The following is a 22971-nucleotide window of genomic DNA, read 5'->3' as shown; positions in this document are numbered from 1 at the left end:
GGGACATTGGGAGTAACTGGGAGCCAGCTGGGAGTAACTGGGAGCTCACTGGGAGTATCTGGGAGCAGCTGGGAGTAAATGGAAGCTAGCTGGGAGTAACTGGGAGCTCGCTGGGAGTAACTGGGAGCAGCTGGGAGTAACTGGGAGCTCACTGGGAGTAACTGGGAGCTAGCTAGGAGTAACTGGGAGCAAGCTGGGAGTAAATGGAAGCTAGCTGGGAGTAACTGGGAGCTCACTGGGAGTAATTGGGAGCAACTGGGAGCTACCTGGGAGTAACTGGGAGCAGCTGGGAGTAATTGGGAGCTCTCTGGGAGTAACTGGGAGCGGGTGGGCGTGCTTTGGAGTAGGTGAGGTGCAGCAAGAGATGCCTGGAGGTAGCTGAAGCCGACGAGGGGCGCAGCTCTAGCACTACAGAAGAGATTCCAGAGCGGAAAGGCAGCAGACCGCGGCGCCGGGGGTGGGCAGTAGGACCGCGGGGACACCTCAGCGGTTATCGCCCCGCCCCTAGGCACGGGCGCCGTCTCCACGCACCGCCCCCTGGCTCCCTACGTCACTCTCGGGCGACGTGGCTGCGCCGGGCGCGGTCGCGGCACCATGACGTAGGCAGGAGCGCGCGGCGGCGGCGGGTCGCGGCCTGTCCGCCATGGCGAAGACCGTGGCCTATTTCTACGACCCGGACGTGGGCAACTTCCACTACGGTGCGCGCCGGGGCCGGGAGAGGAGCGGGGAGGGCGGCGGAGCAGGGCCCGGGCCTGGCTCAGGGCGGGGCTTGGGCCGTGCCCGGCCTGAGGCCGCTCCCCTCCGCCCGGCCTGAGGCCGCTCCCCTCCCCTCGGCCTGGGCCCGAGTGGGCCCGGGCGGAGGTCGCCTCGGGGGGGGTCCCCGCGCTGGGCCCGGCCGCGGGGGTTGGGGGTTGTCGGTGTTTACTCGAGCCGCTGGTTCTGGTGACTCCCCCGTGTCGTTTCCCATCCAGGAGCGGGGCACCCCATGAAGCCGCATCGCCTGGCGCTCACCCACAGCCTGGTGCTGCACTACGGCCTCTACAAGAAGATGATCGTAAGCGGCGCTTCTGGGGGGTCGAACGGGGCTCCCCTCCAACCCGGGCGGCGCGGGGAGAGAAGGCTGCGGGCAGGCGGCTGCCGGCATCGGCATTTTAGGTTTTGACACGCATAAAGGGTGCCAGAGAGCTGTGCAGTCTCCTGCTGCCTCCAGTCGTGGTCTCACCATAAGCAAGACCTTGAGCTGTGTGGCCAGAGAAGAGCATTGAAGCTGGGGAAAGGTCTGGAGAACGGGGCTGATGAGGAGGAGCTGAGGGAGCTGGGGGTATTCAGCCTGGAGAAGAGAAGGCTGAGGGGAGACCTCATTGCTCTCTACAGCTCCCTGAGAGGAGGCTGGAGCCAGGTGGGGGTTGGGCTCTGCTCCCAAGGAACAAGTGAGAGAATGAGAGGAGTTGCCTAGGGGAGGGTTAGCTTGGAGATGAGGAGCAATTTCTTTGCTGCCAGAGTGGTCAGAGATTGGCACAGGCTGCCCAGGGAGGTGGTGGAGTCCCCATGGCTGGAGGTGTTCAAGGAGCTTGGGGCCATGGTTTGGTGGCCATGGTGGGGTTGGGTTGCTGCTTGGACTGGTTGAGCTCAGAGGGCTTCTCCAACCCAAAGCATTCTGTGGTTCTTGGAGCAGCACTGGTAGGACACTGAAGGTTCATTTGCTTTTCAAAGGAGGCAGGGACTGCTTGAGGAGGTTCTTCTCTAGGTGCTGTGTTCCCTCTCTGCAGAAGCTGTGGAGTGGTCAACCTAATGGCTGTCGTGGTGTTGGGCTGATGGTTGGACTGGATGATGTCTGAGGTCTTTTCCAACCCAAACACTTGTGTGATTCTATGAGTCCATGCTAAAGCTTGGCCCCTCTTAGGTTCTTTCTTGCATTGCTGCCTCTCCTTCAGCTCCCATTTTGGACTTGATGATCTTGGAGGTCTCTTCCAACCTGGTTGATTCTGTGACTTGTTGCAGACTGCTGGAGAGGGTCCAGCAGAGGGCTGTGAGGATGATTAGGGGACTGGAGCACTGCCTGGTGAGGAGAGGCTGAGGGACCTGAGGGTGGTTAGTCTGGAAAAGAGAAGACTTAGAGGGGATCTGATCAATGTCTGTCAATACCTGAGGGCTGAGGGACAGGCTCTGCTCACTTGTGTCCTATGCCAGGACAAAGAGCAATGGATGGAAACTCCAGCACAGGAGGTTCCAGCTCACCAGGAGGAGGAACTTCACTGTGAGGGTCACAAAGCACTGAACAGGCTGCCCAGAGCTCCTTCTCTGGAGCCTTTCCAGCCCTGTCTGGATGTGTTCCTCTGTGACCTGAGCTGGATTGTATGGCCCTGCTCTGACAGGGGGGGTTGGACTTGATGAACTCTTTGAGTCCTTTCCAACCCCTGACATCCTGTGACCAGGCTTTAAGCAGTCTGAGCCCTTCTTGTTGCCCTCAGCCCCCACCATAGCCTCTAGAGCTGATCTGCAAGGCCTCACCATTGCCTGTCAGCATCCTGTGTGTGCAGTGCTGCTGGGCACCCTGTGGGCCCCTCCTGTGTGGCACCTTCCAAGCAGGACCCTGTGAATGGTGGGGGCTTAGGGCAGTGAAGGGGAGGAAAACCTTCCTGGAGAGGTTTCTGATTCACCTGTATGCCTTGAGGGGCTTCACTGCTGCTGTCTCCTGGGTGCTCAGTGATTGTCCAACCTGCTCTTCAAAGCTTTGCTTGCTCAAACAGCCCAGCCCAGTTCTTGCTGTCAGGTTTTTCTCTCCCTGCAGTGCAGTCTGTCAGCCCTGATGGCTCTGATCACCAAACAACAGGAAAAGAAGCTGAATTCTTCAAGCTTTCAGGAGCTGAACTGCTTTTGGGACCCAGGGCATCACTCTGAGTGGCTGAGGCCACACTCTGGGACTCTTTCCTCCCCCTTGGTGCCAGTGGGATTGAATTTTGCTGCTTTCCCTGGAATCCTGGTTCTGTTTGGAGACCCAGGGCATCACTGAGTGGCTGAGGCCACACTCTGGGACTCTTTCCTCCCCCTTGGTGCCAGTGGGATTGAATTTTGCTGCTTTCCCTGGAATCCTGGTTCTGTTTGGAGTCCCAGGGCATCACTGAGTGGCTGGGGACCCACTCTGGGACTCTTTTCTCCCCCTTGGTGCCAGTGGGATTGAATTTTGCTGCTTTCCCTGGAATCCTGGTTCTGTTTGGGGATCTGGGTGGCTGGGGCCACACTCTGGGACTCTTTCCTCCCCCTTGGTGCCAGTGGGATTGAATTTTGCTGCTTTCCCTGGAATCCTGGTTCTGTTTTACTCCCTGTTCTGGCAGCACAGAGCAAAGCCAAAGCTCTCAGGACTAACTTCCTGCCTCATTAGACAAGACCAAGGCAGGAATGGTGAAAGTCTTCTGCCATTCTCCCCCTTTTTGAGGTGGGTTTGCCCATTTTAATGTGCAACACCTGGCACCTCCAGCTGCCAGGGCCAGCTTGGTTTTGTCTCCTGCTGGCTTGCTCCCATTTTCAGTGCAGCAGGATTGCTCCTGAGCTGTTTCAGACCCTTGAGCAACTTCATTAATTCAGTTAATTTGATTCCTGGGGTGGCTCCAGGTGGTGCTGGTCTCATCCAGAGGCTGCTATTGCTGCTGCCTGTTGTCTCCACAGCCCAGGAGCTGTTTGGTGTGCCCTGAGGAAGGGCTGGACTAGAATGCTGTTGGAAGCACAGGCTGCAGCTGCAGGCACCTCTGGTTTGATGCAGCTGTGTGGATGTGCTTCCACACAGGGGAGTACTGAGGCCAGCTCTGGGCATCCCAGTTCAAGGCAGGCAGCTGCTGGGGAGAGTCCAGCTGTGGTGAGCTGCTGTTGCACTCAGGAGGATGCAGCTGGAGAGCACTCAGGGCATGGGGGAATCTTTAGGGCCTTTCTCTTGCAGGGTTGTGCTGGAAGAGTCTGAACTCCCTCACAGCCGGGGTGGGGTTGTGCAGGAGCAGCCATAGCAGCTTCTGATAGGACACTGGGAAGGGGCAGATCTGGGTCTGAGCCAGGAAACAGGTAGAGCTCTGCTCTACACCATGCTCTGAGCCTTGAAGCCCTTTTTCTGGTGGTCAGAGTTTCCACATCGTGCAGTCCCAGCATGGGGAGGTTGGAAAGGACCTCTGGAGCTCACCCAGCCCAAGCCCCCTGCCCCAGCAGGGCACCCACAGCAGCTTGCCCAGGGGCACAGTGCCCAAGGGGGGTTGGAAGCTCTCCACACAAGGAGACTCCACAACCTCTCTGGGCAGCCTGCTCCAGGCCTCCAGCACCCTCACACCAAACAACTTTCTCCTCCCCTTCACATGGAACCTCCTGGGTGCCAGTCTGTGCCCAGTGCCCCTTGTGCTGTCCCTGGGCACCACTGAGCAGAGTCTGGCCCCAGCCTCTTGCCCCCCACAGCTCCTTTCTCTCTTGCTGAGCATTGCTCAGCTCCCCTCTGGGGCTGCTCTTCTGCAGGCTCAGCACCCCCAGGGCTCTCAGCCTCTGCTCCTCCCAGAGCTGCTCCAGGCCCCTCTACCCTCTCTTTTCCAGGCTGAACCCCTCCACCTCTCCCAGCCTGCTGGCTGTAAGAGTTCTCACAGATGTTTTGCAGCCAAGGCAAACACACAGGCTCACAGGATGTTAGGGGATGGAAGGGACCTCTGAAGATCTTCAAGTCCAAGCCCCCTGCCAGAGCAGGAGCAGAGGATCCAGCACAGGGCACACAGGAACACATCCAGACAGGGCTGCAGAGGCTCCAGAGAAGGAGACTCCACAACCTCTCTGGGCAGCCTGCTCCAGGGCTCTGTGAGCCTCACAGGGAAGAAGTTCCTCCTCATGTTGAGGTGGAACCTCCTGTGCTGGAGTTTACAGCCATTGCCCTTTGTCCTGTCCCAGGGTGCAGCTGAGCAGAGCCTGACCCCCAGCCCTCAGCTATTGATAGGCATTGATCAGATCCCTCTCAGCCTTCTCCTCTCCAGACTGAACAGCCCCAGGGCTCTCAGCCTCTCCTCCCCAGGCAGTGCTGCAGTCCCTTCAGCATCCTTGTAGCCCTCCCTTGGACTCTCTCCAGCAGATCCCTGTCCCTCCTGAGCTGGGGAGCCCAGTGCTGGGTGGGCTGTGACTCTTGGCTCTGTCTCTTGAAGGTCTTCAAGCCCTACCAGGCCTCCCAGCACGACATGTGCCGCTTCCACTCCGAGGACTACATCGACTTCCTGCAGAGGGTCAGCCCCAACAACATGCAGGGCTTCACCAAGAGCCTCAATGCCTTCAACGTGGGGGATGACTGGTGAGTGCCCTGTGCCTCCTGAAGCCCAGCACCCAGCCTCTGCTGCCCCACAGCGTGGCCATGGAGACCAGTTGGAGGCCTGGGTCTAGTGGAGTCCCTCAGAAGTCAGTGCTGGGACCAGAGCTGTTCAGTATCAAGATCACCTCCCCCTCTGCTCTGCTGAGGCCACAGCTGCAGCTCTGGGGCCAGTTCTGGAGCCTCTGTGCCAGGAAGGGTCTGGAGGTGCTGGAAGGTGTCCAGAGAAGGGCCAGGAGGATGAGCAGAGGGCTGGAGCTGCTCTGCTCTGGAGACAGACTGAGAGAGTTGGGGTTGTGCAGGCTGGAGAGGAGAAGGCTCCAGGGAGACCTTCTTGTGGCCTTGCAGGATCTGCAGGGGGCTCCAAGAAAGCTGGGGAGGGACTTTGGAGGGTGTCAGGGAGGGATAGGACTGGGGGGGATGGAGCAAAAGTAGAAGTGGGGAGATTGAGATTGGATGTGAGGAAGAAGTTGTTGCCCATGAGGGTGGTGAGAGCCTGGCACAGGCTGCCCAGGGAGGTGGTGGCAGCCTCCTGCCTGGAGGTGTTTGCAGCCAGGCTGGAGGTGGCTGTGAGCAACCTGCTGCAGTGTGAGGTGTCCCTGCCCATGGCAGGGGGTTGGGACTGGCTGAGCCTTGAGCTCCCTTCCAGCCCTGACAATTCTGTGATTCTCTGACCTGAATGAGGGCACAGAGGGCACTGGCAGCAGGTTTGCTGATGGCACAGAACTGGGAGCAGGGGCTGGCACGGGAGGGTTGTGCTGCCCTGCTGCCAGACTTCGGCTGAGAGCTGGGCAGGGAGAAATGGAATGAAATCCATCAGGGGCAGGGGCAGAGCCTTGCAGCTGGGCAAGAACAGCCCCAGGGATCAGCACAGGTTGGGCACTGAGCTGCTGGAGAGCGGTGAAGGGGAAAAGGACCTCTGGGGGTCCCGGTGGATGGGAGCTTGACCACGAGCCAGCAAAGTGCTCTTGTGGCCAGGAAGGCCAAGGGCATCCTGGGGTGGATTAGAAGGGCTGTGGGCAGTAGGCTGAGAGAGATTCTCCTCCCCCTCTACTCTGCCCTGGTGAGGCCACATCTGGAATCTTGTGCCCAGCTCTGGGCCCCTCAGTTCAGGAAGGACCTCAGGGAAGTGCTTGAGAGAGTCCAGCCCAGAGGCACAGAGATGATTCAGGGAGTGGAAGATCTTCCTTAGAGGAGAGGCTGAGGGAGCTGAGGGCTCTGTAGCTTGCAGAGGAGTAGCCTGAGAGGTGACCTCATTGCTGGGGATAAAGATGTGCAGGGTGAGTGCCCAGAGGCTGGAGCCAGGCTCTGCTGGGGGATGCCCAAGGACAGCTCAAGGGGCAGTGGTGGAAGCTGAGGCAGAGGAAGTTCCATGGAAACAGGAGGGAAAGTCACTTCCCTGTGAGGGTGACAGAGCTGCCCAGGGGGGTTGTGGAGTCTCCTTCTCTGGAGATATTCAAGACCTGCCTGGATGTGTTCCTGTGTGACCTGCCCCAGGTGCTCCTGCTCTGCCAGAGGGGTTGGACTGGGTGAGCTCTGGAGGTCCCTTCCAGCCCCTAGCATTCAGTGGTTCTGTGGTGGCTCTGGGCCTGTGTCAGCAGGGCTGCAGGACAGGTGCTGGCAGCCTTGGTGAGCCTTGGAGGCCTTGGAAATGATTTCCAAAGTCAGAGAATCACAGAATGGGTTGGGTTGGAAGGGACCTCCAGAAGCCATCTAAGCAGCAGGGACATCCTCCACTAGATGAGGTTGCTCAGAGCCCTGTGGAGCTGGACCTTCAATATCTCCAGGGACCTCCAGAGGCCCTTCTGCAGGGACAGCCTCCACTAGATGAGGTTGCTCAGAGCCCTGTGGAGCTGGACCTTCAATATCTCCAGGGACCTCCAGAGGCCCTTCTGCAGGGACAGCCTCCACTAGATGAGGTTGCTCAGAGCCCTGTGGAGCTGGACCTTCAATATCTCCAGGGGATGGGGCCTCAGCTGAGTTTTCCATTGTGGTTGCACCACTGGACTTGACTACTTCTCCTGCTGGACCTCCACATGCTAACAGCAGGGCCAGGGTGATCCCAAATGAACTCTGCCAGGGAATGAGGTGTGGCCTTGCTCAGGGGATGGCACAGAATGCTAGGATTGGGTTAGGTTTAGGTTGCAGAAGAGCTTAAAGATCACCAAGTCCAACTGCCCCAGGGCAGCTGTGTTCCTGGCTTTGCTCTGAAGGAACAGGGAGGGGGATGAGTGTGTGGATGAGATGCTGAGTGCTTAAACCCCCTGGCAGAAAAGGACCTGGAGATGAGGCAGGCTGTGCCCAGGTGGTCCAGAAGGCCACCAGCATCCTGGCCTGGATCAGCAGTGGTGTGGCCAGCAGGAGCAGGGCAGGGTGGCCAGCAGGAGCAGGGCAGGGATTGTCTCCCTGGATGCATCACTGGTGAGGTCACACCTCAAATCCTGGCTTCAGTTCTGGGCCCCTCACTCCCAGAAGGACATTGAGGGGCTGGAGGGGGTCCAGAGAAGGGCAACAAAGCTGAGGAAGGGTCTGGAGAACAGGGCTGGGGAGGAGCAGCTAAGAGAGATGGAGGTGTTTAGCTGGAGAGAAGGAGGCTGAGGGAGACCTCATTGCCCTCTACAGCTTCCTGAGAGGAGGTTGCAGTGAAGTGGGGGTTGGGCTCTGCTTCCAAGGAACAAGTGACAGGATGAGAGGAAAAGGCCTCAAGTTGCCCCAGGGGAGCTTCAGGTTGGCCCTGAGGAACAATTTTTTCCCCTTGAGGCATGTCAAGGCCTTGCCCAGGCTGCCCAAGGCAGTGGTAGAGCCTCCATCCCTGGAGGGTTTCAAAGCCCTGGGGATGTGGTGCTGAGGACCATGGTTTGGTGGTGCCTTGGCAGTGCTGGGGGAAAGGCTTGGACTGGGTGATCTCAGAGGTGTTTGCCAGCCTTGGTGGTGCTGAGCCATGGTTTCTCTTCCAGCCCAGTGTTCCCAGGCCTCTTGGAGTGTTCTTCCCCTTGAGGGCTGCCAAGGCCTGGCCCAGGCTGCCCGGGGCCGCAGTAGAGTCCCCATCCCTGGGGGGGTTTCAGAGCTGTGTAGATGTGGTGCTGAGGGATATGGTTTGGTGGTGCCCTGGGAGTGCTGGGGCTAAGGGGGAGATCTTGATGATCTCAGAGGTGTTTGCCAGCCTTGGTGGTGTTGAGCCATGGTTTCTCTTCCAGCCCAGTGTTCCCAGGCCTCTTTGAGTTTTGCTCTCGCTACACCGGGGCCTCCCTGCAAGGAGCCACGCAGCTGAACAACAAGGTAACCCCCAAGCTCTGGCCAGCCAGCCACCAGCCAGCTGGCTTCCAGCTCAGCAGAGCCTCAGGGGTTTGTTTTGGGAACAAGGACTGCAGCACTGCCCTGTGAGGAGAGGCTGAGAGCCCTGGGGCTGGTTAGCCTGGAGAGGACTGAGAGGGATCTGATCAATGTCTGTCAATAGCTGAGGCCTGGGGGTCAGGAGGGAGGGGACAGGCTCTGCTCAGTTGTGTCCTGTGCCAGGACAAGGGGCAGTAGATGGAAACTCCAGCACAGGAGGTTCCACCTCAACAGGAGGAGGAACTTCTTCCCTGTGAGGCTCACAGAGCCCTGGAGCAGGCTGCCCAGAGAGGCTGTGCAGTCTCCTTCTCTGGAGCCTTTGCAGCCCTGTCTGGATGTGTTCCTGTGTGCCCTGTGCTGGATTCCATGGCCCTGCTCTGGCAGGGGGGTTGCACTGGAAGGTCTCCAGAGGTCCCTTCCAACCCCTAACATCTTGTGAGCCTGTGATCACCCAGCTTGAGACCATTCCTGTGCAACCACTCAGGAGGTGTTTAACCCAGAGGGGAGGCAGAAGATCCTCATGCTGCACATCCCAAAGTCCTCTCAGTGCTGTAAATCAAACCTGGGGGCTTCCAACTGGCTGCTGGGAGGCCACTGCTGGGTGGAAATGCACTGAAGGAGACCCTGCAGGAGGTCTGAAGGGACCTACCAGGGGAACTATCCAAAATCCCCACACAGCTCTGAGGCTTTTAGAGACCTGAGGAAGGTCTCCAAGAGTGAGAAGAGCAAGTGCAGGAGCAAAGTGTGCCTGCTGCTGCTGGTGGGAGATGATCTCTGCTGGCCTAAGTGGGAAAGGAGAGCACAGAGCTAACCCAGCATGGGTAAGATGCAACCAAATCTGGGCTAAGAACTGAGGTGGAGCTTTGGAAAGGTCTGCAGAGGAGGAGAAAAAGGCCAGAAAGGTGGCCCTGGGGAAGGGGCTGCAAGGTTGTCAGCACCTTGTCACCTTTAACTGGGTTTGTTGTGGGGTTTTCTTCTCTCTTAGATCTGTGACATTGCAATAAACTGGGCAGGAGGGCTGCACCATGCCAAGAAGTTTGAGGTAATGAAGCCACCCTGGGTGCTGCTGAGCCTTTGGGAGGCTCAGGGTCTGGGATGAGCCCTTTCTGATCCTGGTTTTCTCTCTCCTGCAGGCTTCTGGGTTCTGTTATGTGAATGACATCGTTATTGGCATCCTGGAGCTGCTCAAGTAAGGACATGGGGCAGGGGCACTGCTGGCCTGGCTCCTCCACTGCTCTGCTCCTGCCCTGGGCTCTCTGTTTCCACCCTGGTTTCTAGAGTTCAGGAAGGCCAACAGCTTGGTTGTTGTCCTGGCCTCCTCTGCAGGCACAAGAAGAGGGTTTTGAGAGTTACAGGATGCTGTGGGCTGGAAGGGACCTCTGGGGATCACCCAGCCCAAGCCCCCAGCCCAAGCAGGGCACCCACAGCAGCTTGCCCAGCAGCACAGTGCCCAGGGGGGGTTGGAAGCTCTCCACACAAGGAGACTCCACAACCTCTCTGGGCAGCCTGCTCCAGGCCTCCAGCACCCTCACACCAAACAACTTTCTCCTCCTGCTCACATGGAACCTCCTGGGTGCCAGTCTGTGCCCAGTGCCCCTTGTGCTGTCCCTGGGCACCACTGAGCAGAGTCTGGCCCCAGCCTCTTGCCCCCTACAGCTCCTTTCTCTCTTGCTGAGCATTGCTCAGCTCCCCTCTGGGGCTGCTCTTCTGCAGGCTCAGCACCCCCAGGGCTCTCAGCCTTTGCTCCTCCCAGAGCTGCTCCAGGCCCCTCAGCAGCTTTGCAGGCTCTGCTGGGCTCTCTGCAGCAGTTCCCTGTCCCCCTTGAGCTCAGATCTGCACCAGCTCCTCCAGCTGGGGCCGTGCTGGGGCAGAGTAGAGGGGCAGGAGAACCTCCCCTTCCTACCACCCTGCTGACTGAAGTAGACTCTCTTCCCAAGACACTCCTGGCTCCACCTTCCAGCCTCCTGCTGGAAATCTCAGCTCCCCAGCAGAGCAGAAGATGTGGTGGTTGGGATCTGCACAGCCATAGAAACATTCTCCTGCCTAACCCCCGCCCGAGGCCTTCCCACCCCGGCTGGGCCAGGGGAGTTCTGCTTGGCAGGTGGACCTGGCTGGTGGCTTCCAGAGCACCAGGGGATACCTGAGGCCCGTGGGGAGTGGTGGTGGGGTGGGTTGCAGTGCCTCAGCAGAGCTGTTCTCCTCCTGCCTCCCACCAGGTACCACCCTCGAGTCCTCTACATCGACATCGACATCCACCACGGGGACGGGGTGCAGGAGGCCTTCTACCTGACCGACCGCGTCATGACCGTCTCCTTCCACAAGTATGGCAACTACTTCTTCCCTGGCACAGGTAGGTGTGGGCCCTGGCCCTGCCCTCTCAGCCCCTGGGCAGCTCTGCTGGGCTGCCAAAGGCTGAAAGCACAGATCCAGAGCTGCAGGGAGAAGGGAGGGGAAAAGGGGCTTGGGGAAGGATCACGGAAGGCACCTCGGGGATCATCTACTCCAAGCCCCCTGCCAGGGGCAGGGACACCTCCCACCAGCCCAGGTTGCTCAGGGCCTCATCCAGCCTGCCCCTGAGCACCTCCAGGCAGGTGTCCTAACCAGAGGACAGCTTCAGGGGTGGAGGCTCCTGCTTGAGTCCAGTGGAAGGAAGCTCTGCAGGAAGCTGAAGGGCTGCTTGCAGAGGCCTCTCCTGCAGTGGTTTTTAGTCTCCCTGGCGCCTTTGAGTTGCAGCTTCAAGAAGAGTCTGCTCCTTGCAGCTTCACTTTTGTAGAGTCACAGAGTGGGTTGGGTGGGAAGGGACCTTGAAATTCCAACCCCCTGCCATGGGCAGGGACACCTCCCACTGGACCAAGATCCTCAAGGTCTCATCCAACCTGGTCTTGAACACCTCCAGGCAGGAGGCAGCCACAGCTTCCTTGGGCAGCCTGTGCCAGTGTCTCCCTCCCCACACTGGAAAGAATTTCTTCCTCATCTCCAGTCTCAGTCTCCCCTCTCCTTAGCTCCAAGCCATTGTCCCTCGTCCTGGCACTCCCAGCCCTGGGCAAAAGTCCCAAGAGTAGGGTGGTGAGACACTGGCACAGGTTGTTCAGGGAGGTTGTGGATGCCTCCACCCTGGAGGTGGTCAGGGCCAGGCTGGATGAGGCCCTGAGCAGCCTGTGCTGGTGGGAGGTGTCCCTGCCCCTGGCAGGGGGTTGGGGCTGGCTGAGCTCGAAGGTCCCTTCCAACCCAACCCACGCTGCGAAAACCAGGTAGAGAGGAACAGGAGTTGTTGTTTGTGAGGAAGGGGGATCCCAGCTGGGTTAGGAGAGCTCAGCCCAGAGCAGCTGTGGCCTTCCTGCCCCTGTGAAGTCTCAGAGCTGTTGTGACTCCTGCCCTCTCCCTGGGCAGGTGACATGTACGAGGTGGGCGCCGAGAGCGGGCGCTACTACTGCCTCAACGTGCCCCTCCGAGATGGCATCGATGACCAAAGTAAGGTGCTCCCTGCTGCCCCTCCTCACCCAGCCCTTGCCTGCTCCCTCTCCTCCAGGGCCAGCAGCCATGTTCCTTTCTCTCCCAAGGTTACAAACACCTCTTCCAGCCTGTCATTAACCAGGTGGTGGATTACTACCAGCCCACCTGCATCGTGCTGCAGGTAAGGAACTAAAGCTCTGCACGGCTCCATCCCTCTCAGAGCCTTCTGGCATTAGAATTGCTTGGGGTAAAAAGCCCTCTGAGGTCATCCTGTCCAGCCATGAACCCAGCACCACCATTCAACCATGTCCCCAAGTGCCATGGCCACACCTTTCTTGAGCACCTCCGGGGATGGGGACTCCACCACCTCCCTGGGCAGCCTGTTCCAAGACCACCTGTTCCTGGGCAGTCAGGGTTGGTGTATTCCAGTTGAGCTGCTGCCTGTGTGTGCCCCTTGGGTGAATGAGGGTGGCCATGGGGTGGGGACACTGCTGTGGCTCTGGAGGTCACCACCAGTTGAGGTTGGTCTGTTTCTGCTCCCCAGTGCGGCGCCGACTCGCTGGGCTGTGACCGCTTGGGCTGCTTTAACCTCAGCATCAGAGGCCATGGGTGAGTGCAGCAGGGCTGGGCTTGGAGCTCTTTGGTTGAATCAGCATCATTAAGGTTGGGAAAGCTCTCTGAGATCACCCAGTCCAAGCCTTACCCCAGCACTGCCAGGTCATCACCAGACTATGGCCCCCAGCACCACAGCTACACAGGTTTGAAACCACTCCAGGGACGGAGACTCCACCACTGCCCTGGGCAGCCTGGACCAGGCCTTGACAACTCTCAAGGGGAAGAAATTGTTCCTCATGTTCAACCTAAACCTCCCCTGGGGCAACTTGAGGCCTTTTCCTCTTGTCCTATCACTTCTTCCTTGAGAGGAGAGCCAACCCCCACCTGGCTGCAACCTCCTTCCAGGGAGTTGTAGAGAGCCAGGTGGTTTCCCCTCAGCCTCCTCTTCTCCAGACCAAATACCCCCAGTTCCCTCAGCTGCTTCTCACCAGCCCAGCTCTCCAGACCCTTCCCCAGCTTTGTTGCCTTCTCTGGGCACTCAGCAGCCCCTCAATCTCCTTCTTGGAGTGAGGGCCCAGAACTGAACCCAGCACTCCAGGTGTGACCTCACCAGTGCCCAGCACACAGGGACAATCATTGCCCTGCTCCTGCTGGCCACAGACCTCTGGCCAGTGTTGAAAGATCATCCTTTAGTCTGAAGGACTCTGAGTTCCTCTGCTGTGGGGTTTGAGGTTTGCTTTCACCCTTCCAGCAGCCACCAGCAGGTTTTGGGTTGGGTTTTACCTCTCTGGCCTGCCAGGAAGGGGTCTCGGAGCAAAGCCTTCAGGCTCTGGCAGAGGAGCAGTCGGAATTGTAGCTCCTGGGTGAAAGCTGTCACCTGCAGGTGTAGCCCCCCAGCAGTGGTGGTGTTTGGCTGGCATTGGTGACAGGTGGATGTCCAGCCCAGCTGACAGCTCTGGCACCTTTGTTGGCCTTTCCAGGGAGTGTGTGGAGTATGTGAAGAGCTTCAACATCCCCTTGCTGGTGCTGGGAGGAGGTGGCTACACGGTGCGCAACGTGGCCCGGTGCTGGTGAGTCTCTCCTCTGCTGCCTGGAGGTTGAGCACTTGGGGGCTTTGTTCTGTGGTCTGAACTCCTCTTCCTCCACCTTTGCAGGACTTATGAGACCTCCTTGCTGGTGGATGAAGCCATAAGTGAAGAGCTGCCCTACAGCGGTGAGTCGGGGTTGGGTCTTTGCCTCTCTTCGCTGAGCTCTGCTGTTTGGTGGCAGCTGAACAAGCAGGCAGCTGCTTTGGGTGGAAAAGGCCTCAAAGGCTGTTGAGTTCCAGCCCCACCATGTCCCCAGGTCCCATGGCCACACATTCCTTGAACACCTCCAGAGTGGCCCCCAGCACCACAGCTACACAGGCTTGAAACCTCTCCAGGGGTGGAGACTCCACCACCTCCCTGGGCAGCCTGTGCCAATCCCTGACCACTCCTGCAGGAAGAAATATTTCCTCATCTCCAACCTAACCCTCCCCTTGTGCAGCTTGAGCCACACTTGTACTCCTCATTGAGCAGAGATAAGATCAGGTGACAGCACTCTCTGATCTTAGAGAGGCCTTTAGTCATCTCCTGCCACCTACTAAGAGATGTTGCTGGGCAGCCACACCCTTCCTGGGTCGTGTAGCCCTGACATGGAAAGGCTCAGGTTGGAAGGGACCTCAGAGATCATCTACTCCAACCTCCCTGCCATGGGCAGGGACACCTTTCAGCAAGACTTGGTTGCCCAAGGCCTCATCCAGCCTGGCCTTGAGCACCTCCATGGAGGGGACATCCACAGCCTCCCTGGGCAGCCTGTTCCAGGGTCTCACCACCCTTATACTGAAGAACTTCTCCCTAAGCTCCAGTCTAACCCTGCTGTGCCTCAGCTTCAAACCATTCCCCCCTTGGCCTGTCTCTAGACACCTTTAGCACAAGTCCCTCTGCAGCCTTCCTGTAGGATCCCTTCAGCTATTGGAACACAGCTCTAAGGTCCCCCTGGAGCCTTCTTTTCTCCAGGCTGAACCACCCCAGCTCTCTCAGCCTGTCCTCATAGCAGAGGTGCTCCATCCCTCCTCTGGACTCTTTAATTTGGGTTGTTTCCTGTTCAGTGACCTCAGTGTGGCTTTGGTGGCTCTGTTTCATTTATCAGAGACTCCCAGGTGGGGAGGGACCTCAAGGATCATTTGGTCCAACCTTTCATGGCAAAAAAAGTGGCCTAGACAAGCTGGCCAGGGAGGTGATGGAGTCCCCATGCCTGGAGGGGTTTCGAAGCCATGGAGATGTGGTGCTGAGGGACCTGGTTTGGGGGTGACCTGGCAGTGCTGGGTAAGGGTTGGACCTGATGATCTTAAAGGTCTCTTCCAACAGAAGCAGTTCTGTGATTCCATGATCCTGTGTCATCTGTCCCACTTGGGTTGGTGTCATCAGCTGTACTGATGGGATGCTTATGTGTCAAGGGAGGTTCTGCTCTACTCTAGTGAGGCCACAGCTGCAGTCCTGGGGCCAGTTCTGGGCTCCCCAGTTCAAGAGGGACAGGGAACCGCTGGAGAGAGCCCAGAGGAGGCTACAGAGATGCTGAGGGGCCTGGAGCAGCTCTGGGAGGAGCAAAGGCTGAGAGCCCTGGGGGTGCTGAGCCTGCAGAAGAGCAGCCCCAGAGGGGAGCTGAGCAATGCTCAGCAAGAGAGAAAGGAGCTGTGGGGGGCAAGAGGCTGGGGCCAGACTCTGCTCAGTGGTGCCCAGGGACAGCACAAGGGGCAGTGGGCACAGACTGGCACCCAGGAGGTTCCATGTGAAGAGGAGGAGAAAGTTGTTTGGTGTGAGGGTGCTGGAGGCCTGGAGCAGGCTGCCCAGAGAGGTTGTGGAGTCTTCTTGTGTGGAGAGCTTCCAACCCCCCCTGGGCACTGTGCTGCTGGGCAAGCTGCTGTGGGTGCCCTGTTGGGGCTGGGGGCTTGGGCTGGGTGAGCTCCAGAGGTCCCTTCCCACCCTCCCCATGCTGGGATGCTGTGCTATAGTTCCTGATGGTCTCAGGGCAGTGCTTTTGGGGGGGCTGGTCCCTCCTGGTGTGGTGGGGTCCTGCTCTGCTCCCCCCAGAGCAGTGCTGACTCCTCAGGCTCCTCGCTGTGACTCTGCTCCTTCCCCCTCAGAGTACTTCGAGTACTTCGCCCCAGACTTCACTTTGCATCCTGATGTCAGCACCAGGATTGAAAACCAGAACTCCAGGCAGGTGAGTCCCTGCAGCCTTTGTCCAAGGTCCAGCCCTGTCCTTCCACAGCTCTGTGCTCAGTGCTGTGCCCTCTGAAACCAGATAGACCCCAGCCAAGGAGGGGCGAAAAAGGGCCAAACCCCAAGTAGGACCTTGTCCTCTGAGGTCATAGAATGGGCTGGGTTGGAAGGGACCTCCAAAGCTCAGCCAGTCCAACTCCCTCTGCAGTCAGCAGGGACATCCCCCACTAGATCAGGTTGCCCAGAGCCCTGTCCAGCCTCACCTCAGCCCACCTCCAGGAATGGGACCTCAACCACCTCCAGGGATGGGACCTCCGCCACCTCCCCGAGCACCTCGTTGCGGCGTTCCAGCATCCTCACGGTGCAGGACTTGTTTGGAGGGCCTGGGAGCACCTGGGGAGCTCGGTGGTTGTCTCTTTTGTGGTGTGTGCAGTACCTGGATCAGATCAGGCAGACCATATTTGAGAACCTGAAGATGCTGAACCACGCTCCCAGCGTGCAGATCCACGACGTGCCCTCGGACCTGCTCAGCTACGACCGCACCGACGAGCCGGACCCGGAGGAGAGAGGCTCTGAGGAGAACTACAGCAGGTACCAGACCATTCTGCCCCTCTGCCCAGCACTGCTTGGGCCACACCTTCAGGAGCTGGTCTGTTAGAGGCCAGCAGAGCTCTGCAGAGGGACCTTGCCAGGCTGCACAGATGGGCAGAGTCCGACAGGATGGCATTCAACAAGTCCAAGTGCCAGGGGCTGCACTTTGGCCACAACAACCCCAGGCAGCTACAGGCTGGGGTCAGAGTGGCTGAGAGCTGCCAAGCAGAGAGGGACCTGGGGGTGCTGGTTGAGAGCAGCTGAACATGAGCCAGTGGTGTGCCCAGGGGCATCCTGGCCTGCATCAGGAACAGTGTGGCCAGCAGGAGCAGGGAGGTCATTGTGCCCTGTGCTCAGCACTGGTTAGGCCACACCTTGAGTCCTGTGTCCAGTTCTGGGCCCCTCAGTTTAGGAAGGAGGTTGACTTGCTGGAAGGTGTCCAGAGAAGGGCAACAAAGCTGGGGAGGGGTCTGGAGCACAGCCCTGGGAGGAGAGGCTGAAGGAGCTGGGGTTGCTTAGCCCTGTGGGAGGCGAGAGGCTGGGGCCAGACTCTGCTCAGTGGTGCCCAGGGACAGGGCAAGGGGCACTGGGCACAGACTGGCACCCAGGAGGTTCCATGTGAAGAGGAGGAGAAAGTTGTTTGGTGTGAGGGTGCTGGAGGCCTGGAGCAGGCTGCCCAGGGAGGTTGTGGAGTCTCCTTGTGTGGAGAGCTTCCAACCCCTCCTAGGCCATTGTGCTCCTGGGCAAGCTGCTGTGGGTGCCCTGCTGGAGCAGGGGCTTGGACTGGATGCTCTGCAGAGGTCCTTTCCCACCCTCCCTAGGATGACCTTCTGTGAGTCTCTGCTTCTAGCCAAGGAGCCTCTCTGGACACGTGTGCTCTCCTCACCTGGTGGTGGTTGTGTGCAGGCCATCTTCTGACCTTCAACAGCATGTCCCAGGCATTCTTCTCTGGCTCAGGGCTACCTTGGGCTCTCCTCACTCCTGTTGGTTCTCTTCCCCTCCAGGCCTGAAGCTGCCAACGAGTTCTACGACGGCGACCACGACAACGACAAAGAGAGCGACGTGGAGATCTGAGGGCACTGCCCCCAGGGGAGGGCCCACGCTGGCCATGGGTGCTTGGAGCAGACAGCTGGGCCCTGCAGGAGCCAGTTAGCCCTCCCTTTTGTACCTGACTGCAGGTGGTGGCAGCAGGAGCACCACCACCAGAGCTGGCCTCTGCTGCCTGGAGAGGCAGAGAGCGGTGAAACCTTCGTCCTCCTCGTCCCACCGCTGGCTCTGCTCTGGGGAGTGGCAGTTCCAAGCAGCACTGCAATCCGTGCTGCATCCTGGCTGGCAGCTGTGCCACTTGCCCTCAGAGCCTTCAGCCACCTCCTGTGACTCCCAGCCAGGCTTCTGCCAGCAGGGTGGCACCTGCCCAGGCTCTCCCTCCCCTCTCTGCCCCCCTTCAGCAGCAGCACCCAACCCATCCCTCTCACCCCAGCCCTCTGCTCAGCTCCTCAGCGACTCCCCTCTGAACCTGCACTGGAGAGTTGCTTCCTGATGTCTTCTCTAACCATCTGATGGTCCCCAGCTGGAGCAAAATCACCCTGAGGAGCCAAGGCCTGGTGTAGGATAGGGGTTGGGTGCACCCCTGGAGTGAGGAGCAGCCTGCTGGAGCAGGTGGGCAGAAGCCCTGCAGGGCCTCATGGTGCTCATTCCCCTCCATGCTCAGTTTTGTGTTCACAGAGCAGTTCCACAGCACTTTGATGAGTTGGACCCAACTCCCCTGCTTGTTCTGGGAGGCCAAAAGCCCTCTGGAGGAGAGGTTTGGCTGCCATGGGGTGCCCTGGCACCTCTGAGGTGGCTTCCAGCTGTGTCTTGCACCTCTGAGGTGGCTTCCAGCTGTGTCTTGCACCTCTGTGGTTGCCAAGGTCCCACCTCGCCCCTCTGTGTGTGAGCAAGAGGCCAGGGCTGCTGCTGGGAGCAGAAACCATTCCCTCCTGGATCCTTCTGCCCCTGGCTGAGGGAAACTGCTCCTCCAGAGCCTGTCCCCTTGCCCTCACACAGCAGGGGACTTCCCCTCACCCTCTCCTGACTATTTTGCTGCTCCATCCCCTGGTCCCTGTGACGGTTCTGAGGGTGCTGAGGGGGGGTGGGAGGGTTTCAGCCTCTGGCTGTCTTCTGCTGGGGTTGTTTACTGGTGGCTTTGACCATTAAAGGAAGAGGCAGTATTTTTCTTACCTGACCTGGTGTTTGGCTCTTCCATGCTCACACTGGAGTGGCTCCTGTCCTCCAAGGGATGGGCATGAGCAGGGCAGTGTCCTCCAGCATCTGAATTGGTGGAGGGCAATCAGCTCCTTGAAGTCTGCTCTGCTGAGTCTTCAGCCTCTGCACTGTGAGCAGAGCCTTGAATTCCCTAACCAGAGGACAGCTTCAGGGGTGGAGGCTCCTGCTTGAGTCCAGTGGAAGGAAGCTCTGCAGGAAGCTTAAGGGCTGCTTGCAGAGGCCTCTCCTGCAGTGGTTTTTAGTCTCCCTGGTGCCTTTGAGTTGCAGCTTCAAGAAGAGTCTGCTCCTTGCAGCTTCACTTTTGTAGAGTCACAGAATGGGTTGGGTGGGAAGGGACCTTGAAGAGCATCCAGTTCAAATCCCCTGCCAGGGGCAGGGACACCTCCCACTGGACCAAGATCCTCAAGGTCGTATCCAGCCTGGCCTTCAACACCTCCAGGCAGGAGGCAGCCACAGCCTCCCTGGGCAACCTGTGCCAGTGTCTCCCCCCTTCAAGGGAAAGAATTTCTTCCTCACCTTCAGCCTCACTCTCCCTTCTCCCAGCTCCATGCCATTGTCTCTCCTCCTGGCACTCCCAGCCCTGGGCAAAAGTCCCTCCCCAGCTCTCCTGGAGCCCCTTCAGGCACTGGAAGGCTGCTCTAAGCTCTCCCTAGAGCCTTCTCTTCTCCAGGCTGAGCAGCCCCAACTCTCAGCCAGTTCCCACAGGGGAGCTTCTGCAGCCCTCTGGTCATCTCTGTAGCCTCCTCTGGAGCCTCTCCAGCAGCTCCAGGTCCTTCTTGTGCTGGGGGCCCCAGAGCTGGAGGCAGTGCTGCAGGTGGGGTCTGAGCAGAGCAGAGGGGCAGAATCCCCTCCCTGTGCTGCTGCTCTCCCTGCTCTGGCTGCAGCTCAGCACTCAGCTGCCTGCTGGGCTGCCAGGGACCATTGCTGGCTCCTGGGGAGTTTGTCACCAGCTGACACCCCCAAGGCCTCCTCAAGTTCTTGTCGGTGATGAGCAGCTCTGTGAGGAGCAAAGGCTGAGAGCCCTGGGGGGGTGGAGCCTGGAGAGGAGCAGCCCCCGAGGGGATCTGAGCAGTGCTGCTTGGCCCAGGTGGCAATCCTGGCCTGCACCAGGAACAGTGTGGCCAGCAGGAGCAGGGAGGTCATTCTGCCCTGTGCTCAGCACTACTTAGGCCACACCTTGAGTCCTGGGTCCAGTTCTGGGCCCCTCAGTTCAGGAAAGATTTTGAGCTGCTGGAAGGTGTCCAGAGAAGGGCAACACAGCTGGGGAGGGGTCTGGAGCACAGCCCTGTGAGGAGAGGCTGAGGGAGCTGGGGTTGCTTAGCCTGGAGAAGAGGAGGCTCAGGGGAGACCTTCTTGCTCTCTACAACTACCTGAAGGGAGGTTGTAGCCAGGAGGGGATTGGTCTCTTCTCCCAGCACCAGAACAAGAGGACACAGTCTCAAGCTGTGCCAGGGGAGGTTTAGGCTGGAGGTGAGGAGAAAGTTCTTCCCAGAGAGAGCTGCTAGCCAGGGGGATGTGCTGCCCAGGGAGGTGGTGGAGTCCCCAGCCCTGGAGGTGTTCAAGAGGGGACTGGACGTGGCACTTGGTGCCATGGTTTAGTAGTCCTGAGGCCTTGGGTGCCAGGTGGGACTTGACGATCTTTGAGGTCTTTCCCAACCTTATCGATTCCATGATTTTATTCTATGAATGCTCAGCAAGAGCTAAATGAGCTGTTGGGGGCAAGAGGCTGGGGCCAGGAACAGGACAAGGGGCGGTGGGCACAAAGTGGCACCCAGGAGGTTCCCTGTGAAGAGGAGGGGGACCCCGAAGCAGCTGGGCAGGGATCTGGGGGTCAGCCTGCGGGAGGGGCTCTTCTCTCCCTCTTCTTTTCCTGCCTTAGTCTCTTGTCCCCCCGCGCCCCCTCCGTCTCTAGGGCGCAGGGGAGGCGCTCCCCTCCCCGTGGGCGGGTCCCGGAGTGCTGTGGGTGTGGCCACCTCATTAATATTCATGAGGCGGCCCCGCTGCCTGCGCGGGCTCCCTGCGGCGGCGGTGAGCGCGGCGGGGCCGGGGGACGCCGGGGGGCTCCCGGCGTGGTTCTGGGGTGGGGATTCCCGAGGCGTTCCCGCGGGGATCGGGGCCGCGGCTCCTCCTGCCCTGCCTGCGGGGTTCCCACCGGCTTCTCCTCCTCCTTCTCTTGGAAGAGCCCCCAAACCACCCCGTCAGTGATCGCCGATGGATCCCAAAGCAGGTTATTTGGGGGGTTAATCTGGGGGGCTTGGGGGGGTTCAGGGCCGTTTGAGCGTTCGATGTGTAGCTACGGGACTTGTAACCTGTGCCTCTGCTTTCCTTCCTGCGAAACAATCCTGGTTCTCCCCTCAGTGTTCTCATTTTGCCCTCAAACGTGCATTTCCAGGAGCCCCCCCCCCAGCAGCGCCGAGCTCACCCCGCGGTGATGCTCCGTGGTGGGGTCGTGCCCCAAGCCCGGGCTGCCCAGATCTCCGCGCACCCCAAAGCTGGGCTTCAGGAGCCGCTGGGATTCCCGATGACAGCTGCCGGCTTGAGAAATGCCCCCCTGGAAGCTCGGCAAACCTCCGTCTGAGCCTGGTAAGGCTCGAAGTTGTGTGCGCGGAGTAATTGGTGTGAGGTACAGGTGCTGGGGGATGGAGGGACGCCGGGGCTCGGAGCGAGCAGGGCTGTGCTCGGTGCTTGCTTTGTGCTCCTCATTGTCCTGCGGCCGTTGGGATTTGGCGGTTAATGAGGCTGCTTTGAAGGGGTTGGTTCGCCGGGCTGGGCTGAGGGTGAAGCCTTTGTCCTCTCTGAGGAGGGGCAGGAATGTTGATGCCGGGCTGAGCTCCTGCATTTTAGCCTCCGGATTGCCTTGGGAGTTTGAAATCTCCCTCTTTTGAAGGAGCTTTAGGGTCTCGCTGGATGCTTTGGGTGGGGAGAGGGCTTTCAAGCTCATCTGCTGCCAGCAGGGACAGCTGCACCCGGAGCAGGTTGCTCAGAGCCCCAAACAACCTCCCCTGGGATGGTGCCAGGGATGGAGCATCTCCAACCTCTCTGGGCAGCCTGGGCCAGGCTCTCACTAGGATCAGTCAAACATTTCTCCCTTCTCTCCACTCTGCATCTCCCTCTTGCAGTTCAAACCATCCTCCCTTGGCCTGTCCCAACAGGCCCTGCTCACAACTCTGTCCCCAGCTTTCTTCTCATCCCCTTCAAGCACTGGAAGTCCTAAATCTCCCCTCTTTCACTTCAAAATAAGTATTATTGTTAGGGTCAGGTGGGGGTTGGTCTCTACTCCCTGGCATCAGGTGACAGAAGGAGGGGAAATGGCCTCAGGTTGTGCCAGGGGAGGGTCAGGTTGAAGATAAGGAAGAGTGGTCAGGGACTGGCACAGGCTGCCCAGGGAGGTGGTGGAGGTGTTCAAGGACCCTGTGGCCATGGCACCTGGGGACGTGGTTTAGTGGCCATGGTGGGGTTGGACTGATGGTGGTGTTGGCAAGTGGTGCCCAGGGACAGCACAAGGGGCAATGGGCACAGACTGGCACCCAGGAGGAGCAAGTTGTTTGGTGTGAGGATGCTGGAGGCCTGGAGCAGGCTGCCCAGAGAGGTTGTGGAGTCTCCTTGTGTGGAGAGCTTCCAGCCCCCCCTGGGCATTGTGCTGCTGGGCAAGCTGCTGTGGGTGCCCTGCTGGGGCAGGGGGCTTGGAGTGGATGAGCTCCAGAGGTCCCTTCCAGCCCTCACCATGCTGTTGTTCAAAGAAAGGAAAAGGTCCAGCTCTATTCTGCTCAAAGCCAAGAGTCCTCTGATCATCCATGTGTGGCTCAAGTCCTCTCTGAAGCCACTCAAGCAACTGAAGCCAAATTGCAGTCGTTGAAGCTCCTCCAGTGAGCCCTAATTGGCATTTCCCTACAAAGGGCTCTCTGTGCAGCACTGCTGAGGCCCAGCAGGGCCTGAAATTTGCCTTTCACAGAGGGATGAGAATTGCTTGGGTTGGAAAAGACCTCCAAGATCACCCAGCCCAACTCTTCTCTGACCCTGGCAAGGCTGGGGCTAAACCATGGCCCTCAGCACCACAGCTCTTTGTGCTTGAAGCACCTCCAGGGAGGGGGATTCAACCACCTCCCTGGGCAGCCTGGGCCAGGCTTTGAGACCCTTTCCACAGTGAAGAAGCTTCTTCTGCTGTCCAGCCTGAACCCCCCCTGGTTGAGGCTGAATGATCTCCAGAGGTCC

The 22971-nt window shown here is 59.2% G+C and overlaps 1 protein-coding gene across 1 annotated transcript; it reads left to right on the top strand.

The window, feature by feature from the left end:
- The first annotated feature begins 585 nt into the window (after positions 1-585).
- HDAC3 (histone deacetylase 3) lies at positions 586-18696 on the top strand. Its single transcript, XM_054168467.1, has 15 exons — positions 586-698; positions 972-1054; positions 5160-5302; positions 8515-8596; positions 9636-9692; positions 9784-9839; positions 10867-11000; positions 12041-12121; positions 12211-12284; positions 12648-12712; positions 13639-13728; positions 13813-13871; positions 15825-15904; positions 16337-16494; positions 17499-18696. The coding sequence occupies exons 1-15, from the start codon at positions 644-646 to the stop codon at positions 17566-17568; spliced, it is 1287 nt and encodes a 428-aa protein (XP_054024442.1). The 5' UTR covers positions 586-643; the 3' UTR covers positions 17569-18696.
- The last annotated feature ends 4275 nt before the right edge of the window (positions 18697-22971 follow it).

Source organism: Dryobates pubescens, chromosome 16 (assembly GCF_014839835.1).
Source record: "Dryobates pubescens isolate bDryPub1 chromosome 16, bDryPub1.pri, whole genome shotgun sequence".
NCBI lineage: Eukaryota > Metazoa > Chordata > Aves > Piciformes > Picidae > Dryobates > Dryobates pubescens.
Note: the sequence above shows the minus strand (reverse complement) of the source record. Positions and strands in the feature narration are given on the sequence as shown.

Bases quoted from the DNA above. Each gene is read 5' to 3' on its own strand.
- HDAC3 (XM_054168467.1), top strand. From the start codon at position 644: ATGGCGAAGACCGTGGCCTATTTCTACGACCCGGACGTGGGCAACTTC. The intron at 9,693-9,783 runs GTAATGAAGCCA...TCTCTCCTGCAG, and splicing joins ACCATGCCAAGAAGTTTGAG to GCTTCTGGGTTCTGTTATGT. The intron at 12,713-13,638 runs GTGAGTGCAGCA...TGGCCTTTCCAG, and splicing joins CTCAGCATCAGAGGCCATGG to GGAGTGTGTGGAGTATGTGA.